This window comes from Dromiciops gliroides, chromosome 4, assembly GCF_019393635.1.
Source record: "Dromiciops gliroides isolate mDroGli1 chromosome 4, mDroGli1.pri, whole genome shotgun sequence".
Classification (NCBI taxonomy): domain Eukaryota; kingdom Metazoa; phylum Chordata; class Mammalia; order Microbiotheria; family Microbiotheriidae; genus Dromiciops; species Dromiciops gliroides.
The window spans coordinates 438,731,226-438,752,485 of record NC_057864.1 but is presented as its reverse complement, the minus strand read 5'-3'; the positions used below and the strand labels follow the sequence as shown (position 1 = coordinate 438,752,485).

General features: G+C 42.9%; 1 protein-coding gene across 1 annotated transcript; it reads right to left on the bottom strand.

The window, feature by feature from the left end:
* Positions 1-5,301: 5,301 nt before the first annotated feature.
* CHI3L2 (chitinase 3 like 2) lies at positions 5,302-20,620 on the bottom strand. Its single transcript, XM_043962505.1, has 10 exons — positions 20,554-20,620; positions 17,502-17,531; positions 15,320-15,521; positions 13,375-13,431; positions 11,700-11,850; positions 11,088-11,212; positions 10,344-10,473; positions 7,453-7,641; positions 6,478-6,594; positions 5,302-5,625 (listed from the first exon to the last, which is right to left on the bottom strand). Exons 1-10 carry the CDS (start codon positions 20,618-20,620, stop codon positions 5,458-5,460), a joined length of 1,236 nt encoding a protein of 411 aa, XP_043818440.1. The 3' UTR covers positions 5,302-5,457.
* Between the last annotated feature and the right edge of the window lie 640 nt (positions 20,621-21,260).

Genomic DNA, 21,260 nt, shown 5'->3' with positions numbered 1-21,260 from the left:
ACAGAGAAAGTCCTGGTTATACTTTGGCTTGGGTACCTTCCCACATCTCTCAAAGTAGCTGGATCTGGTGGGAAGAGCCTGGAGAACTGGGGAGCTCTGAAGGGGAGAGAAGAGAGTTTGCAAGTGTTGTTGATGGCTTGTGTCTCCTGGGTCCCTAGCTTAGAAATAAAACTCTGGGGTCTTCCCTGTCACGGAGACAGGTCAATAGGACCAATGACCTCTGGATGTTCTTTCCAACTGGAAAACCAGGGGCTCCTGTTGATGCCTGAAGTTGCTCCAGCCCCAGGAAACATTCCCAACATTTCCTTTTCTTTCTCTTTAGTGAGGCAATTGGGGTCAAGTGACTTGCCCAGGGTCACACAGCTAGTAAGTGTTAAGTGTATGAGGCCAGATTTGAACTAAGGTACTCCTGACTCCAGGGCCAGTACTCTATCCACTGCGCCACCTAGCTGCCCCCTCCCAACATTTCCTAAAGACCACTTCCTAGAAGATGCCTCTCCTGATTCCCCAAGTTGCCAGTTTCTTCCCCTGGCTCTCTGGGGGTGACATTGTATTTACTCTTCATATATTTTGTGCTTCCTTATCTGTATATATGTTACCCTCTCCCCCCTCTCTCCTCCCCCATCAAATATAGTCAATGAGCATTTGTTATTGTACTGAGTTCATGCTAGGTACTGTGGTAAGTGCTGAGAATCAAATACAAGCAAAAAGAAAGACATTCTAATGGGGAAGGAAACACATAAAAGGAAGCTTAAAAGAGTGTCTGGGGAGAGAGAGAGAGAGAGAGAGAGAGAGAGAGAGAGAGAGAGAGAGAGAGAACATTGGACAGTCCCTGTTGTCAAGAGTTCTCACACTAATTGGGAGAGACAATATATAAAAAGTAAGTCCTGCTTCAGACACATAGAAAGGCTTGGGAGTCCTACCTTTGCAGTAGTAATGGAGGGGCAGGAATGGGGATGAATGAGAGAGAGGCTACTGAAGTATACAAGAAGATAGTGACACAGGGACTACAGGAATAGCACTCAGTGACTTCCCTACTTCCACTTGTCAGTGTCATCATAGGTAAAAGGAAGGGTTTGAATTAGATGACCTTTACACTCTTTCACTCTAAATTTTTTATATTGTCTGATCTTATATGTACAACATGACCCGTTGGCCTCTTGCCTTGCTTTGACTGAAGCATGGTGCTTCTTCCATTTGTCATTTTGATGGAGGAGGCTAAAAAGGGTTAACAGACAACCTAAGATCTGAGCTCTAAGACCCAAGCACTAAAAGGGGCTAACAGATAACCTATCAACTGTAGCTAAAAGGGGTTAATAGATAAACTGAGGCTTGAGTTCTTATCAATAGTACCTAAAAGGGTTAACAGAGAGACTAAGGCTTGTGTTCTTATAGTAACCAAGAGGGTTCAAGTTCCTATCAACTCTCACCATCAACAGAAACAGTAACTAGGGACCATTAACCATTAATAGCCATTAATATTCCTAGATGATAGGACACCTAGAAACCAGATTTTAAGTAAAGAGATACCATCAACCCAGAGACCCTCTGGGTCTGACAGGTTTTAGCATGTCTTTAGGAAGATGCACAGAAAAGACCAAACATGTCCTTAGGTTCACCTTATGATGTGTAAACCCCAAAAACACACCTCCAAGGAAAAAGGTACCTACCTTGGGGGTTGTATTAGGACCCCAGGAAGTCCAAATTAGGATAGTACCTCCCATGAACCTCTCACAAAGAGGAAAATAAGGAGATAACCTACTTTTCCTCACTATAAATATAATCATTTCCATCTCCCAAATTGAGACACCTATTTCCTGGGTTCTTCTCCCTGTGGTCATCACAGTATAAAACTTAGGAAACTGAGTCACCGAGTCTTGTAATTCTTTGGGATGCCTCACGATCAATTTGATCAGTTAAATCCACCCCTACTTCATTTCCTGCTCCTGGTTTCAGCTGTTCTTTGTAATCACATTTTGCTACATTATCCCTGTCTGGCTCCCATCTGCCAACACCCAACCCCAGCCGGGAAATCAGGTTCTACCAATAGATTTCAAAGCCTCATCAAACTATCTCCCAAACCAGTTGCTTCTTCCATATCCCTTTCTTTGAAGTTTGATAAAAGTCCTAGGAGGGAGGGAAACCAATAGTGACCAGCTGGGAAATCTACCAAGTTGCAAGATGGTTTGGTTCGATATCTTTGGCCTAGACCTATCAAATAGAAATCAGAGTCCTTGAAAGACATTACAATGTATCTCATATTTCCAGAATCATAGGATCTTTGGTGATTTAGAATGGATTGGTAACTCCAAGGCTGTTTTTTATTCATGGCCCCCAAATACCTGCTCTTCCTTAATTTCCTTTAACCAGGACCCCTGACTCAGACTGGGTCCAATTTAAACTTACTGGGATCAGCCAGAATAGAGTACCAGTCCCCAGGCTCGTAGTACTTTCCCTCTGAGATTATTTTCTGATTTGTGTTTAGAACATATCGAGGAATTAAGGGACTATTAAAGTTTAAATTGACCAACTAGATATCAGGACAGGCACACCTAAGAAGTAAGGGAGATAAATCCATTAGGTGTGGCTACTACTAGAGTAGTACCCAGGGACAGAGATAATTCCTGAGGTCAGGACCACCGTCCCTCATTCAGGCTTTTCCCACCCCACCCCCACATTCAAAAGGAACTTTCCATTGTCAGGTGGTCACCCCATCTATCCTCTATAAAAGCTTTGGCCTCCCTTCAATTCCTTTGAGGCTAAGTCTTCAACTTTCCTTTTGTCACTTTCTCTAGTGCCCAAATAATTGGACTGTGAGTGAGAGTTGTAATTCTTTACAGAGGAATACCTAAGGGCCCCCATCACCTATTTCTCCGTGACACTTCCTTCTACTCTCTATGTATTTTGTTAGTTACATGTCATCACCTCCATTAGAATGTGAACTTCTTTATGCACATCCAGAAAAAAACCTGTGGAATCTGAATGCAGATCAAAGCATGCTATTTTCACTTTTTTGGTGTTTTTTTTCTTTGAGGTTTTTACCTTTTGTTCTGATTCTTTTTTCACAACACGACTAATGTGGAAGTGTTTAATATGATTGTGCATATATAACCTATATCAGATTTCTTGCTGTCTTAGGGAGGGAAGGAGAAAAATTTGGAACTCAAAATCTTATAAAAACAAATTTTGAAAACTTTCTTTACATGTAACTGAAAAAAAATACTATTAAGATTGAAAAAAATTAAAATAAAGTCTCTTCCAGCTCTTAAATAAAAAAAGAATATGAGCTTCTTGAGGACAGGGGTTGTTTTTGCTTTTCTTTGTATCCTAAACCTGGTATAGTAATCCTTAATAAATGTGCTTGTTGACTGACTGACCAGTCTTGTGAATATTCCAAGCCAAGTAGCTCTTCCACTCTTTGCCCCCTTGTTGGTTATCACTACCACCACTGTCTCTAAGAATCAGGGTTGTCACCCTTTGGGGAGACCCCTTATTCCCATGAACAACAATCCTGGGTTGTCCTCAGGGCAGTGAGACTGGAAGAAAAGGTTAGGTCAGACTCCTCTCTAAGTCAAACTGCCCCACCCCCAGGTTTCCTTATCTCCTCCAGGATGTTTACAAGGCAAATGCCTCCTCCCTCCCCTGAGAAGCAGGTGTGAGGGAGGGGCAGTCCCGTGGACTACAGTCTAAGGCCCAAGGAAGAGACCCCAGTGAATTCTGGAGGTCCATCGATCGATCTCGAGCTGATTACTTTCCTCTATGTGGCCATTAAGAAGCAAAATTAATATATTGGTTCTTTCTTCCTTTCTCGAGTCCACCCGCAAGCCTTGGGTGGAAGAAAGTAAAAGACTTTTCTATAGTGAGTGATGGATACACCCAGGAAAATGTCTTCTAGCCCTGCAGGATAACATTTCAGAAAGCAGGGATGGAAATTGGAGGTTAAGTGAGATAATGAGCAAAGTAGTTTGGTCTAAAATTAGGAAGTTAATTGACTTGAGCCCCAATAGGTTTGAGGCTGTTTAAATGCAAAGACAAAATGCTATTGTAAAGGTAACAAGGCTCTCAATTTTTTCAGGTAGAATCATTTATATTTTATTCATTCAGCAGCTTGAGAATGAAGTGAGGCTGTCTGGTGGAGTGGACAGGAAGGCAGGCAAGGAGACCCACTGTGGGAAAACATGGGCCCCCCTCAAAAGCTGATTGAAGTTGTCAGGGGGAATAATTAATGTCTGGGAGGTGAATTTCAGCTGGGAGAAGGGTGTTTACTAATGGCTCCTTTCCTTCCCCCCACCCTAGCAATCAGGATCACATGATGAGAGAGACCCCAAGGCTGGTCACATGGGGGAGGAGGGCTGTTCCTTCCTTGCCTCTGAGGAAGAAGGGGGGAATTTAGAGGGCCGCCCCTTTGACTATACTGCATTCCGATTGGCTAGCGTTTGGCACCAGTGTCTTGGCTCGAAAATTGTAACTGAGGAAGAAGGGCAGGGGCCAGCCGGTTGAGATAAAAGGGCTCCCCAGTACCATACTCGATGCCATTTCCATTAGGGAGCTGGCCCATTCTCTTGAATGTATAAATAAAGACCTTTGATACTTCTCCAACACTGAGTCCCAGAAATTTTTAAATGGGGTTTCTCACACCCACCTTAGCCTTAGGGCATCCACGTGTGCCCATTTCCAAGACAGAGGAAAGTCCAGACATTTGATTTCTAGTTTAATTTGTAAATAAAAAGAGAACAATCAAAACCAGGACCCTCTGCTCTTGAAATAGGGTATTGGAATTTGAGGAATAGTTCATGGAACCCTTCTGTCAGAGAGCTGTGGTTTTTTTTTTTTCCGTCTTGGTTTTTTTGTTTGTTTGCCAAGCCTGGGAGAATCAGAGATCAGAACACAGTCCAGAAGAACTTCACTGGGACAGAGATGAAACTTAAGGGAATGAAATGGCTGTATAACAAGGCAAATGTCATTGTTGTTCAGTTGTTTTGAGTCATATCTGACTCTTCATGACCCCATTTGGCATTTTCTCGGCAAAGATACTGGAGTGGTTTTCCATTTCATTCTCCAGCTTATTTTACAGATGAAGAAACTGAGGCAAACAGGATTAAGTGACTTGTCCAGGGTCACACAGCTAGGAAGTGTCTGAGGCTAGGTTTGAACTCATGAAGATGAGTCTTCCCAACTCCAGGCCTGGTACTCTATGCACTATGGTGCCAACTTAGTGGCCTAATGATGCAAATACCCAAATATATTTGTATATTGTTCCTCCAATCTTCTATTGTAGAGTGTCAGAACCCAAAAGCATCTTTGAAAGTTTCAAGCCTAAGTCCCTCATTTTAGACAACGAAACTTAGTTTGAGTGGTACGTGACTTGACCAATGTTATACTGCTGGTATTCAACAAAGTTGGAATTGAATTCAAGGCTTCTGACTCAAAGTCTGGAGCCCTTCTCACTTCATATAGCTACCCTTGATGGGTGCTTCTGACACCTTTATTGGCAGAGCCCAGTGTCTTCTTGATGGCCTGGAGGAGGGGGAATGGACCCTTTTTGCAGAATTCACCAGTAAAGTCATCCAGGTCAATGGACCAGATCATGGCCCCTCCCAATTCTGAGTTCTTCAAATACTGGACCTAAAGGAAACATACCAGCATGTGGGCAGGGAGGCTGCAAAAAGCACCTAGGGGTCTGTCTAGGTCTCTGGGAATGGCTCCAAACTAGACTCTGGTCCAGATGAGGGAATAGATGAACGATTTAGCAGCAAACATTTAGAATAGACAGAGAAGAGGAATTCCTGGAAGGAAGGGGCAACTGAGGGAGCTTGCAGAGTCTACATCCTTAGAGGATGGGGTAAATACGTTCATCCCTTTCCTTCACTTCCTCCTCTTTGCAATAATGCTCCAGTAACTGAGCAGACACTGACAAGATCCCCAGGGGGTCTGAGAGTGCTTAGAACTCTCGAATCATGGACCATGGAAAGGGGACTGCTTCAGTTACAGTGGCCTTGGACATGGTCAAATGGGTGATGCCAGCTGTGAGGAGCAAAAGTAGAACTGACAGCTATGGAAATAAGAGAAATGTCTCCACTGGTCCCCCCCCCAGAACAGGGACAATTAACTGGGGGTGCTAGTAGAAGTCCAGAAAAGTTCCTGAGATTAAGAGGGAGGGAACTTCAGCACTCACCACCATCATCACCACTTTTCTCTCTTTTTTCTTTTGTTTTCTCTCTTTCTGCTTTCCTTCCTTCCTTTTTTCTTTCTTTCTTTCCTACTTTCTTCCTGAATCTTGCTCTTCTCTTTCTTCTTTTCTTTCCCCCCTTTCAATCCCCTATTCCTCATGTCTTCAGAGGCTCCCTTTTCAGCCTAACTATCTACCTTAGCCGAAAGAAACCACAGGAACTTCATTTGAGAAACACCTGGGAGCTTCTATGCCTCCTTTCTTTATATCCTGAGTTTGTCCTGGGTTCTCGTCTTGATCACACTTACCTTGGTCTCCACACTCTCTATATCATCAAATCCAACCCATTGGTTGCCCTTGACTGCATAGGAGACTTGCTGTTCTGGGATTTTTTTTATTGTGGCACCTTGTAGGAACTGGCATACCTAAGAGAACAGGGAGGAGGTAGGGGGAGAGGGGGAGAGAAAGCAGTCAGCCCTGGATTTTTCTAAGGTAAAGATTCTTAGCCTGGTACCCACAGACAATCCCTGAATAGATTCCAGGGGGATCTGTGGATTTGTTTTGTTTTAATATTTTGTTAATTAGTTTCCTTTGCAATCTGATGTATCTCATCTTATGCATTTATAATGTTTTGAGAAGGAACCTTGAGGCTTCACCAGACTCCCAAGGGCCCAGGACACAAAAAAGGCTAAGAAACTCTGCTCTAAACTTTATCCTATACCTAAGCAAGGACACCTGGCTATAGAATTCCCAACAAGAGGCCACCTGAAGTCTGCTAGTGAAGGTGATTCCTTCCAAGACCATCCATTCTATTTTTGGATGGTCTCTCACTGTTAAGTTTCCCCTGTAGCCACTGATATCTGAATCAACAGCTTCTATGCATTACTGCTAGTTCAGCCTCTGAGTCTGAAAAGAACCAGTCATGTACTGTCTTCCCCACTGCATCATAAGGCCAGAGGGGGCAAGGATTGTTTTATTGATCCTTGTGGTCCCTACCATGCCTTGTGCATAATAGGTTCTCAATGTTTGTTGAATGATTGATTCATTAACTTTCAGGGTCATTTGCACTTTTTTGCATGTATTATAGGGAAGATTGAAAGGAGGCAAGGGATCCCTTCCCCCCACCCCCATCTATGAAGCAGCATAGATTACCAATGGCCTGAACCTTGAAGCCCTCTAAGTACACTGGTCTGGGGATTTATTTCCCCTGGTCTGCTCTGAGCTGGACATCCCACCTGACTAATATGGCAGGAAATCTAGTGCAGGTGAAAATTCTTGGGTACCTCATAGTAGGCCAAGAAGCCGCCTTCTGCAGTGAATTGGCCAGGAGTGCCAGGACCCTTGGCAGGGGCCCCCACACCTGTGTTAGATGCAGGGTTGGGGAGGGTGAAGGAGCGGCCATACATAGGAATACCCATGATGATCTTCTTCCCTGGCATGCCCTGATTCTTCCAGTAGTTCACAGCATATTCCTAGGGAAGGAAGGCAAACTGAGACTGAACTGAGCTCTGAGTGTGGAGAGAAATGGAGGGGCCCAGCATGTCTCTGCCTCCACCCCTGACATTGAGATCCCTTTCTGCTCCAAACTTCAGCTTTTCCATCACTGGTACACAGAGACATCGCGTTTCATTTGGGGAGGGCAAAGAGTGTGCTTTGATCCTTGGCAATAAGTTGCTAATTGGCCTTCATATGTGGTTCTCTGGCCCTAAAAAAACTAAGATATTATTTTTTTAAATAAATATTTAAAAGTAAAAAAAACAAGCAAACAAACAAAAACCTAGGCAGGGAATTTAAGAAGAAATTAAACAACTAACCATATAGGTCTTTGTCATCAAGGCTGACAGTTTCATCCTATCCCCATTTTGTTGACTGTTCATGGCATTTGTCTTGGGGATAGGGATGGAGTGGAACTAATTATTCTCTAATCTCCAAAACAAAAGTCACCATCTTGAACAGGTAGGAGTATTTCTCTATCTTTGGATTACAGTTAGAGGTCAGACAGGAATTGTGAGATGAAACCTATTCTCCTTATTCCCAGTACCTCCCACATGGTGAGTGCTCATGAAATTTTATTGAATGAATTATGCAGGTTGATGGGAAGTGGGAGAGTAGGCACCTGATGTGGGGAATCCCCTACAGTGGAAAACACTCTAAATCATAAGACTCAGAGCTGGGAAGGGCCCTTGGAGATCACCTGGTTTGACAATTGTTTTCAGATGTAGATTTTAGATATAGAAATGAACATACAGTGAGCCAAAGTGGCCTGCCCAGAGACACAGGGAATAAAAACCAGAGTCAGGATTTTAACCCAGACCCCACAATTATAAATCCAGTACTCCTTGTAATGCACCAAACTGAGATTTGATAGAAACTAAGTGGGAGCAGGGAAAACACAAATTAATCATCACACCATTTCTCAAGCTGAGAAGTCAAATGAAGAGAGATGTAAAGACCTGGAAAATTTTTCAGAAAAAAACAAAACAAAAAAACATCCCAATACCCCCCCCCAACAAAAAGAATCTCCAGGGGGAAAAATGTCATGTTCTGAAAAAAAAGGGGGGTAAAGTGGGGTCAGAGTAATGGTAAAAGGTATGGGGTTTTCCCCAACCTTTCTCTGGATCACCTCTCCCAGACCTTTATTTGTCTATAGTTGGCCTTGGATAAGTCAATTTCCTCACTGTCCTGTTGATATCCCTCTTTTGCCCATGTAAAATGGTTATCATTTGGATCAAATCAGATAAAGGATGCCCACTTTTGTCAATGTGATGTAAAATATGGTGACTTAGTGGCGGGCTGGGGTTAGGAATGATTGTTACTTAGCAGACAGGGTCAGGATAGGATGTTCAAATTGGGAAATGAAGAATGAGCCAGTACATACTTTGTCATTTGGTGAAGATGATGCCTGGTTGTGCCACAGGCACAGTTGTGAAGAGGCTGTTAGGTGGCACATTGGTTGGAGCAGTGGGCCTGGAGTTAGGAAGACCCGAGTCCAAATCTGGCCAAGCCTAGCTATCTGACCACCTGCCTCAGTTTCCTCATTTGTAAAAGGGGTATGTTTAGCACCTATGTCCCAGGGTGGTTGTAAGGATGAAATGACATCATATTCATAAAGTACCGGCACATACTAGACATTCAATAAATTCTTATTCCCTTCTCTCCTGAGATACTGGGCTCATAGCACTTGACTGGTCAGCATCCTCTGTCCCTCTCCAGGTGCAGCTTTATTGCTTTCCCCGTTCAAAGCATTTTCTCTTTATTCACAGGCTTGGGGAGGGGACACCTGTAAGTCTTGAGGACATGACTTATCTTCACTTGAATGGGAAACCACAAGGACCGTGAACTTTTCTATATCATATATAAATGTTCAGGCATGTCCAACTTTTCATGACCCCATTTAGGGGGTTCTTGGCAAGGATACCAGAGTGGTTTGCCATTTCCTTTTCCAGCTCATTTTGCAAATGAGAAAACTGAGGCAAATAGGGTTGTGATTTTCCCAGAGGCACATAGCTAGGAAATGTCTGAGCTTGGATTTGAACTAACAAAGATGAGTCCTTACTCCAGGCCCAACATTCAATCCACTGGGCCACCTGGGGGCTCCATATATAAATGATATATTTACAAATCATATTTCTCACTTGAAGGGGAAATTAAGAGGAAAACTATGGACTTTCATATATCATATATAAATTATATAGTTATAAATCATATTTCTGTGCTAGACTTCACAATGTGTATTATATAATGATTTTTTTTTTGATGAGGCAATTGGGGTTAAGTGATTTGCCCAGAGCCACACAGCTAGTAAGTATCAAGTGTCTGAGGCCAAATTTGAACTCAGGTCCTCCCGACTCCAAGGCCAGTGCTCTATCTGCTGCACCACCTAGCTGCCCCTTGTATAATGATTAATAAAAAATGCTTTTTAAAAAGTCCCCTTTGGCCACCCCTGTCAACTCTTATCTATCTATCTATCTATCTATCTATCTATCTATCTATCTATCTATCTATCTATCTATCTATCATCTATTTTTTGCAGGGCAATGAGGGTTAAGTGACTTGCCCAGGGTTACACAGCTAGTAAGTGTCAAGTGTCTGAGGCCATATTTGAACTCAGATCCTCCTGAATCCAAGGCCAGTGGTCTATCCACTAGCTGCCGCCTCAGCTCTTTAATCCTACCACATTATAGTAATTGCTGTTCCTTTGGTCCTGGCTCCCTTTCTTCAGAGGGCTGTTGTGGCCAGTAACTAGGGGATTCTCCCAAGATCCATGGAAGTCAAAGGTCAGGAGGTTAATGAAATCCACATCCCTAAAGAAACCAGAGAGCAAAGGAAGTGAAAATCTGCAAGTTTCTCTAGAGCAAACAGGCTGTTCCATACCTCTTCTACCCCAAATTTCCCCTACGTACTGAGCATAGAAATTATTTCCTAACTTTTCTGCGCCTCAGGAAAGCAATCTGCCAAACTTCAAGCCCAGTATGGTATTTTGGGAGATATCAAGCCCTGAGTACCTATAATCTGCAAGGTATTCTCTATTGGTGGATTCCATACAAAATTTTTTTTGGGGGGGTGTTTTTTTCCCCTGAGAATCCATAAGAAGCTATCAGGGATCATGAATATTAGGCTTAATAAGTGAGGACATAGTGCTTACTAAGTGCTTTTAATTCACTCATTTATTAAGCTTTAATATTCGTTAAGTTTAATCTCTCATTAAGCATGAGGAATTGAGGTTTGATAGAAGGAAAAACTTTTTGAGTGTGAGTAGTTTGGGGTCTGCACAGGTGATTAAAGAAGGTCTTCTAGAAAAAATCTTTAAAAACAAGAAGCATCCTTCTCTTCCTCACGTCCCACACCCTTTAGATCATTTGTCCAAACTGGGCTAAAGGCAGAGGAGTAGATCAATCAGATGACTCATTATCTTCACCTTTCCAAGTCCTTGATCTCATAGCTGTTGTCAATTATCTGCCTTCCTGAGGCCACCGCAGCAGACAGGAGAAGCTTCTCCTTCCTGGAGTTTTTGGACTCTTCCTGAAAGGCAACAGCTAACTCCTATGGGACATAAGAAGAGTGTCAGAGTTTAAGAACAAGACTCTATCTTGAGGCTTGGGGAATGGGACAAAACAAGTATTCTCTTTTCCTGAGAAAGTCTTAAGAATCCAGGGATCTTATTGCTTAGGAAAGAACAGTCCCCCAAGTGCCACCCATGTGGGCCACTCTTCCCTGGCCTCTTGAATTAGAACAGTGTCTACCCCAAGCTTCTTGTGTGCTGGAAAGGACCAAGAGGGTGACTTCCCATTCAACCCCACGTGGTTCACAACCGCCCTCTCCTTAGCCCTTGGACTGAGACTATATTCCCCTGTTGTTCTGGGAGCTGGCCAAAGAAAGGAGCTACTCTGCTCTATCATACCAAGAGGGAAGGGCTTGGCTTTTCTCCAATAGAGTGAGAGATGCCAGAAGCTGAGCAGGCTGGCTCCTGCTTTCTGAAGTACCCAGTGTGGGGAAAGGAATCAAACTACTCCATGGGACTTGGCCATACATGAATCAGAGAAGCAAAAAAAGGCTTTTCATTCATCTGGGGGTAGATCCAGTCTATGTCCAGCCCATCGAAGCTATATTGTCTCAGGAATGGGATCACTGAGTTGATGAATGTTGATCTTGATTCAGAAGACTCCACCATGGGATGAAACCTGGTAGAAACAAGTCTGATGTCTTTTGGAAAGAACCAATAAAGAGGTCAGCATCCTAGAGTCTCATTTCTATAGTCTAAGGACCTCCAGAAACCATGCCTGAGCAGAGCAAAAACCACTCAGGTCTGAGCTCCAATCCTTTCCCCTTTTCCACCTCTTGCTCCAAGAACTATAGTCAAATCAACACTATCATTGAACCTGGAAAAGACTTGTCAAGGGACTGCCTATTGTATCCCTATGAATTCCTGGAATCTAAGTCAAAACAGGCTTCACTGGACACCACTCCCCTCTATGTGTGATCTCTACTGATTTGAATGTAAGCTCCTTGAGGGCAGGGACAATATAATTTTTCATTTACATCCTAGCAAAGTTCTTAGTGCATAGTAAATACTTAATAAGGTTTTTCATTCACTCATTTTATCCTCCCCATCCTTTGATAATAGCTGGTGTTCATGCAGCACTTCCAAGTTTACAAAGGATTTTGCATACATTATCTCATCTCATCTCATCTTCACAACAAGCCTGTGACATTACTATTCCTGTTTTACCCATGAAGAAACTGACTCAGAAAGGTAAAGGGATGTAGCCATGGGCACCCAGCTAGTAAATGTTGGAGATAAGATCTGAGCTCCATTCAGTCTAGCTGGAGGAGCAATACTCTTTCCACTAGACATAGCATAGTGTCAGGAAGGTATAAGGACTGGACCAGATGAGGAAATCCTTTTATCAATTCTGGCCAGACACTTCTCTGCAATTTGTAGTCTTTGAGAGCTATTTAGGGGGTGGCTAGGTGGTACAGTGGATAGAGCACCAGCCCTGGAGTCGGGAGTACCTGAGTTCAAATCTGACCTCAGACACTTAACACTTACTAGCTACGTGACCCTGGGCAAGTCACTTAACCCCAATTGCCTCACTAAAAAAAAAAAAAAGAGAGAGAGAGAGAGAGAGAGAGAGAGAGAGAGAGCTATTTAGAAGTCTGACAATGATCTAGTGACTTGTCCAGGGTCACACAGCCAGCATGTGGCAGATACGGGACTTAAATCCTTAACTTCTTGGTGCTAAGGCTGATTGTCTATATCTGATAATGCCCTTATAAAGTCAAGAAGACCTGAATTCAAATCTTCCCTCTGATACATCCTAACTGGGTAATCATGGTTCTCACTTAACCTCCTCTTGCCCGAGTTTCTTCATCTGTAAAATGCAGATAATTCTTCTAATATCTTCTTCATATGGTTGTTAGGAATTTCTAATGAAATAATGTATGTAAAATGCTTTATAAACCTTGACATTTATAATATAACAAAAAGACTCAAGGATACAGGAATTGCCTTGACTGGGAGAATACCCACCCCTGGTCAAGGGAATTAATATAGCTAATCCATTAGAATATAATCTCCATGAAAGCAGGTGCTATTTTATTTTTTCTTTGTATCCCCAGAGGTTAGCACAATGCTTGGTATATAGTATGGGCTTAGTAAACATTTGCTGACTTTTTGAAATAAATAATAGCAGCTATGTGCTTACCCTTTGGAACCAAATTTGAAACCTCCGATGGACAGGAGAGTTTTCAGGTTGGGATTTCTGCAATGGAAAGATGAGTTTGATTCACTGAGGGCTTCATTACCATCCTATCATAGTACCCCAAGTCTCCACCCTTAGAAACACTGCTTTGAATTTAGACATTGTGTTTCTCGAAGATCCTTATTAACATTGACTCTTGCAATAACCATTGAATCTTTCTGCATTTTAAATATCCAGATAACTTTTTACTTAGTTCCAGAATTGAAAGTTACTCTTTGCTGAGATGGTGTGTGCAGGATGTAGTGAGCTGGGGATAATTTATCTGCAGCTCATATTGTCATGGTCTCAGCAACCATATGAGACATAAATTTTGCTAGGATTACCCACACCTTTTCAGTAATCTCTTTAACAGCCTCTTCTCATGATGATTAAGGAGGAGAAGCATTAATTCATCACCACCCACTGTTACATTAGCAGGGATTAGATACCCGACTGTGGTTTTGAGGAACTGGGACAGAAGACAAGCAGATTTTGATGGAGGAAAAGGGTGTAAAGGCCCGTGAGCTTCTGAATTCGAGAGGGCAGTCCTGGCTAGAATTAGAGTTGTGGGGTGTCCTAAGCAGCCAGGGTCAGTCTAAGGACACCAAGAATGGGACTAGAGAAGAAGGAAAAGTAATAGATGATGGCACTCCAAAAAACATCCAAATAACTCCATAGGAAAATGCCCGGAGCAGCAAAACTCACAGAAGAATGTGCTGAAATCATCTTCTAACCAAGAACGGCTTGGAAGGTCAGAAGGAGGGAGCTGCTGTGCTGATACAGGAGTCGAGCCCAACCCCACAGTCACCCTGACACAGATCCAGTCCCAGGAAGTCCTCACCAGAGAAGGAGACCCCCAGAGCCTCTGAATCAGCTGAAGTGCCAGTGTCATCTGGAACTAAGCTCACAGTCTGGTGAGAGGGCTGAGCCCTGGGCAGGGGGGAGACTACAGGGGTCTATGCTGGTGCTAAGGCAGAACTTGGATTTTACACCCCTACTGAGAACCAGGTGGTAGGCTTGAGTAGCAAATGGTCCAGGTTGGGGAGGGGCACAGGCTCATCAGAGCTAACAACCAAAACACACAAAACTGGTTGATTAGCAAGTTGGTCTGGGGTCATCTAAGGACCAGGGAACAGGCTGGGCGAGTGAAGAACCTGATTCTCCTTAAATCATACCCCCTGGGACTTCTTAAGCTTGGGATACTGCAGCTGGAAACAGTGCCCCACTTTAAGGAGCTAAAAGTCAAGTAAAAGAAAGGCAAGATGAGCCAACAAAGAAAGGTGAGGACTGTAGAAAGTTTTTTCAGTAACAAGGAAGACCAAGGGGCACCCTCAGAGGAAGATGTCAACATCAGGGCCCCTACATCTAAAGCTTCCAAGAAAAACATGAATTGGTCTCAGTCCATAGAGGTTCTCAAAAAGGACTTTGAAGATAAAGTTAGAGAGGTAAAGGAAAAAATGGAAAGAGAAATGAGGGAGATGCAGGAAAGACATGAGAAAAAAGTCAACAGCTTGAAAAGTCAAATTGGCCAAATGGAAAAGGAGGTACAAACGTTCTCTGATGAAAATAACTGCCTAAGAATTAGGATTGAACAAATGGAAGCCAGTAGTAGATGATGGAGATAACCACTTAGTATGCAATTTTGCCCAAGCTTTGTGCTATCTGCTGGCCACCAGGCCACTGAAGAAAAATGAGAAGCACTCTCCTTTCACCTTTTCCTCTCTGCCCCCACCCCACCCCTCCTCCTGGATGATGTGAGAATCCCAATGTCAGGGCTCTACCATCTTCCTCTCATCCTGCCTCGGACCAGCAAGCAAGGATCTGGATCAACCTGAGATGGATACACCTAATCCAATGGCTTGAGACACCTTCTCCCCACCCCATTCATGCCCATGTTTATCCCACTGGCCTCTTCTTGAGATCATTGAAGGTGTGATACAGGGTAGCGTCATTCCACTCCATAGTGGTGATCATGTTGTTGCTGATATTGGCAAAGGAGTAGATAAGGTGGGTACACAGGTGTGGCTCAATGGCATCAGGAATGAAATATCCCAGCCCGGCTCGGTACTGGGCCCAGTTGGTGAAGTAACAAACCAATTTGTAAGCAGAGCCTGTAAAGGAGAAAGAAGAAAGTCCACAGAACCATTTGTGGGGTCCTGGTCAGCTGTCAGATTCTTCCTTAGACAAATGACAAAATCTCTAATTGAAAGGAACCCCAGAGGTCAGTTAGCCCAGGCCATATCTTAATAGGAACCTCTTCTACCATACACCATACAAATGATGAATCAGTCTCTACTGGGAGAGCTTCAATAGAATGAGGAACTCACTACCTCCTGAGGCAGTTCAGTTCACTCTCTGATTGTTAGGAAATGTTTGCTTACATCGAGCCAAAATTTGTCTTCCTCCTCCCTCCTCCCCCATTGTTCTTAGTTCTCCCCTTTAGGCCAAGTAGAACAGGTGAAATATCTCTTTTTTAAAATTAATTTGATTTTATTTAATTTTTTCAATTACATGTAAAGATATTTTTTGAGTTCCAAATTTTTCTCCCACCCTCTCTTCCCACCCCTTTCCTGAAACCAGCAAGCAATCTGATATAGGTTAGATGTTACAATCATGTTAAACACAGTATTTCTTCCAACGGCCAGACCTCCAAGGGCTTGAAGATAGTGGTCACATCCCCATTGCCTGCACTTTTCCAGGCTAAACATGCCCCATTACTCTAACTGCTCCTCTTGTTGGCACAGTTTCTACTCCTTCCCAGTCCCTCCATCCTAGTCACCCTCCTCTGAAAAGGCTCCATCTTGTCTAAGTTTGTCCTTTGCCCAGTAATGTGGCACCAAGAAGGGAGCACGATACTCCAAATTTGGCATGACTATAGCAGGATTCTAACAACCTTGGTCTTGGAGACTGGGCCCCTATTCATTCAGCCTAAGATATGATTCGATTTTTGATGACTATGTCATGCAGTTGAGAATTAGTGTTCCATAATAGCTAGAGAGTGAGCTTCAAAGCCAGAAAGACCTGGGTTCAAGTCTTGGTCCTGACACATATGACTTTCTTTTTCAAAATAGTGGCAGAGCTAGAGACGGAGAAACTTGTCAAAACAAAGAAACTGTTACAGCTAGAACTCAGGGCATTTCACATTGTAAATGTTCCAGGAACGTTTGCTGAAAGGAAGAAAGAAAGAAAGAAAGAAAGAAAGGAAGGAAGGAAGGAAGGAAGGAAGGAAGGAAGGAAGGAAGGAAGGAAGGAAGGAAGAAAGATGAAAGAAAGAAAGATGAAAGAAAGAAAGATGAAAGAAAGAAAGATGAAAGAAAGAAAGATGAAAGAAAGAAAGATGAAAGAAAGAAAGATGAAAGAAAGAAAGATGAAAGAAAGAAAGATGAAAGAAAGAAAGATGAAAGAAAGAAAGAAAGATGAAAGAAAGAAAGATGAAAGAAAGAAAGAAAGAAAGAAAGAAAGAAAGAAAGAAAGATGAAAGAAAGAAAGAAAGAAAGAAAGAAAGAAAGAAAGAAAGAAAGAAAGAAAGGAAGAAAAAAATGAAAGAAGTACAGAGAGGCCAAGAGGTAGAGGCAGGAAAAGGGACATCACACCATTATCATCATCAGCACCATCACCACCATTGACATTGTCGTTGTCATCATCGCTAGTATCTATTTAGTGCTTTGAGGTTTGCAAAGTGGCTTACATATATTATCTTTTTTTTTTTTTTTTTTTTTTTTTTTTTTTTTTTTAGTGAGGCAGTTGGGGTTAAGTGACTTGCCCAGGGTCACACAGCTAGTAAGTGTTAAGTGTCTGAGGCCAGATTTGAACTCAGGTACTCCTGACTCCAGGGCCGGTGCTTTATCCACTGCGCCACCTAGCCGCCCCTTACATATATTATCTTATTTTATCTTTTTAGCAACTCAGTGAGGTAGGTGCTTTCATAATCCTCATGGTGTAAATGAGGAAACTGAGGCTAGGAGAATTTAAATGAGTAGCACAGAGAACTGAATTTGAACTTTGGTCTTCCTCACTCCAAATTCATCCCTCTACCCCTTAGGCCAGACCCAGAAAGCCAGAGCAAGATATGTAAGAGAATCACTACTTACCACCTTGAAGTAGCACCAAGGCCACAAAACCTGGAGAAGTAAAGACCAAAAGGGGGTTGTTTATAAGTCCAGAGAGGAAACCTTCCTTCCCTCCATGGTATGACCCACCACTATGACAAGAACTATCAATGCACTGGGCTAGTCATTCTCAGCTCCTCTGAGGACTTTCTGACCCCAGAAGATAGCACTCTCAGCTTTGTCTCTTCATCATTTACTCACATAATTTATTTGCTCCAGCCCTTACCTGGCTCATCCAAGCTCTGTGGATTCTATTCTTTCCCAAAGAACCCTCTTTTGAAATCCATTCTCCACCCTGCACTTCCCATTTCTTCCACCTCTCTCTTCCAGCTTTCAGACCTTGCATCCTTCAATGCCCTGGGTCACTGCGACCTTGGGAGCATTCATTAAGTCCTAACCAAGGGTGGTTTTCTCACTAGGGGCAAATGCAGCATCTCCTCTCTGGGACTGGACTATGATATCACCTCTATTTTTTCATATTTCCTGAAAGTTGATAGAGCAGCAGGGATCTGAGTACCTCATGTCTGTCCCAGAGTCTGAACTTCTGCAAATGATTTCAGATTGCTTGTGGAGGTAGGGAGGAATTAACTAGCCTGAGATACCCATTGGTGTATGAGGAAATGGAAGCAGGCCAGGGAGAGGGGAGTAACAAATTTTTCTAATTACTGGGGAAGGAGCTCCTTCCTTAAACTCTGTGACTGGGAGATTAGTGGGAAGAGGGAACAAGTAGCATTTATGGTTTGGACAATGGGTGCCATTCATCTCTCCTAGCCTAACACCCAACCATGCTGGGAAAGAATAATTCCCATGCTCAAGGAGCTGGCCATGGGAACCCTCCCACTCACAGGGAAAGGTCCAGCTTCCACTCCCTTTGCTGGTTTAGCCTGAGTATTTTATGCAAAATGCAAAAAGAATTTACTAAATGTCTGCTACATATCAGCATAGAGGTGGTATCTGAAACTGTGGGAGTGAGATTATCAAAGCAGAAAGAGGAGAGCAACAGTTGAAGAAAGCTAGGGATAGATCCCAGGAGAACACATATCTTAAAGGGCTGAAAAGAGGCCAAAGAACTGGCAAAGGACACAGAAGAGAGTCCAGAGAGGTAAGAGGTAAATTAGGAGAGTGAGGTGTTTCCAGAGCCAGTGGAGAAGAGACCATCTAGAAGAAAATGGTCAACTACCACAAAAAATAGCTGAAGCAAAATAAGGATTAAAGAAAAAAAAACATTAGGTTTGATGATTAGAAGATCACTGGTGATCTTTGAAAGAGTGGTTTTAGTAGAGTAGTCATTCATGATCCTTTTTTTTGTTTTGTTTTTTTGATGAGGCAATTGGGGTTAAGTGACTTGCCCAGGGCCACATAGCTAGTAAGTGTCAAGTGTGTGAGGCCAGATTTGGACTCTGGTCCTCCTGAATCCAAGGCAGGTGCTCTATCCACTGCACAACCTAGCTGCCCCTTCAGTAGAGTAGTAATGTACATTAGATCACAAGAGGTTGAGGAAAGAGTGGGAGTTGATTGGATTCATGAATGAATGAAGTCAAAGTATCAGGTGTAGATTTTCTCCAAGAAATTTAGAAGAAAAAAAAGGGAAAAGAAAGATGGCATAGTAGTAGCTCAAGAAGATATAAGGGGAAAGGGAGAGGTCATTTCCAAAATGGCTGCTTTCCTAGCTTCTACTTTGCTGATGAGCCTGGGATGGATACTTTAGAGGCCATAGAGGTACTAGGCACATTGGTGGGTATGAGGATAGCTACATAATTAGAAATTGTGAAGGGAAAGAGAATAGAAGTCAAGAAGTGGCAGCACCACCTCTGCCAACCTGACTTTTCCTCTCATTTACTCCCACCGATTTAGCAGTCTTCCCAGTCCTTACTATCATCAATGAAGAGAGAAGAGAGGAGGGCAGATAATCAGAGCAGGACATCTTTGTTCCTTATATCTCAGGACAGATCCACAGAATGTTAGAACTGGACAGGACCTTTGGGTTCATCTGGTCCAATTCCCTCATTTTAAAGATAAGGAAACTGAGACCCATAGGCTCTCTGTGCTTTCTTTGTTCTATTTCTCATTCTCAATTTCTATGCATAACCTGTATTCTGTGGCCCCCAACCAAAGTGGGCCACAATCTCTCTTGCACAATGTGGGCACCTCTCCAGGAGGCCGAGCCACTGTCATCATCCACAAGGATTCTCTTTTGTTAGAAAGAGATAAGAAACTCAGTTTTCTGAACAAACTTTCCAGATATAGCTCCATTACTCCCTAAGGAAATCCCATCTAATTAAATGATCCTACAACTTCACATTTATTCCTATTAAATTTCACACTATTAGATTTGGCTCAGTGCTCTAGCCTGTCCAAATCTTTTAAGATCCTGAACTAATGCATTAGCTATTCTTTCCAGCTTTGTACCATTTGCAGATTTGATTAGTATGCCATCCAAACCCTTACTCAACTTCCTGATTAGAAAAATGTTCAATAGTTCATGGAAAAGGCATGTACATGGAGTACTGTACTAGATAAAACATCTCGTCTTTACGGGCCAAGCCTCTGAAGCAGTTCTGAATCTACTTAATGACTGTAGTCTAGGCCACATCTCTTCATTTTATTCCTAAGAAGAGCAGGAGAGGTTTCAATTCCCTGGGTTTAATTTTTGTTATCTATAAAAATGAATGGAGGGGGGTGGCTAGGTGGCGCAGTGGTAAAGCACCGGCCCTGGATTCAGGAGTTCCTGAGTTCAAATCCGGCCTCAGACACTTGACACTTACTGGCTGTGTGACCCTGGGCAAGTCACTTAACCCCCATTGCCCTGCAAAAAAAAAAAAATTAAAAAAAAAAATGAATGGACTGAACTAACTAGATGAGATGAAATGAGATGAGATGAAATTCTGGCTCAATTATTCGACTAGTCTCTCCAGAACCAGTAGAACATAATGCTCATTTTTAATCTGTGCACAGAACATCCTCTCTCATCTCCATCTATTTCCTACCTCGACCCAAATCCTCTGCTTTATGAGTCTGTTAGCTCCATACTCACCCCACGAGAGGAACTTCTGGCCCATGGCGGGAACTCCTAGTTCACCAGCTTTCTCAGTCCTCTTCATGTTCTTGGGTCCTCTTATATCCCAGGATTTTAAAAGCCTGATTTGCATAAAGGAAGCTGTACAATCCTCCGGACAATCCCATCACCCCTCCCTGACTTCACTTACCTTGTGCAATTCTCTTGACATCAGGATATACTTAAGCAATGTTTTCTCTCAACATGTCACAAGGGTTTGGAAGGGACAGCCCCATAGGGTTGAGATACTCCTGTAACTCTGGCCTCCTCCCTAGTCTTTGTGTCTTACTCTAAAGTCAAGGCCCTGGGTCTTCCCAACATGCATTCAAGGGGACCCTTTGCAAATAGATGTTTCTGTAAAGCAGTAGATAGGTAGCCTTTGTTCTCTAGGCCAGTGCCAAAGAAGCCCTGTCTCTTCATCATTTACTCACATAGTTTATTTGCTCTAGCCCTTACCTGGCTCACCTAAGCTCTGTGGATTCTATTCTTCCTTAAAGAACTGTCTCTTAAAAAAATCCATCTTCCATTCTGCATTTCCCATTTCTTCCACCTCTCTCTCTCTCAGCTGTTCAGCTGCTGATCAAATTATAACCAGTTTCCTTGACAGTTTTACACCAGTGTCTTTTTTTCTTCCATTCCCAGACGTCCCTGTCCCCAGTAGGAGCAATAGTAGCGACAGAGGAGGA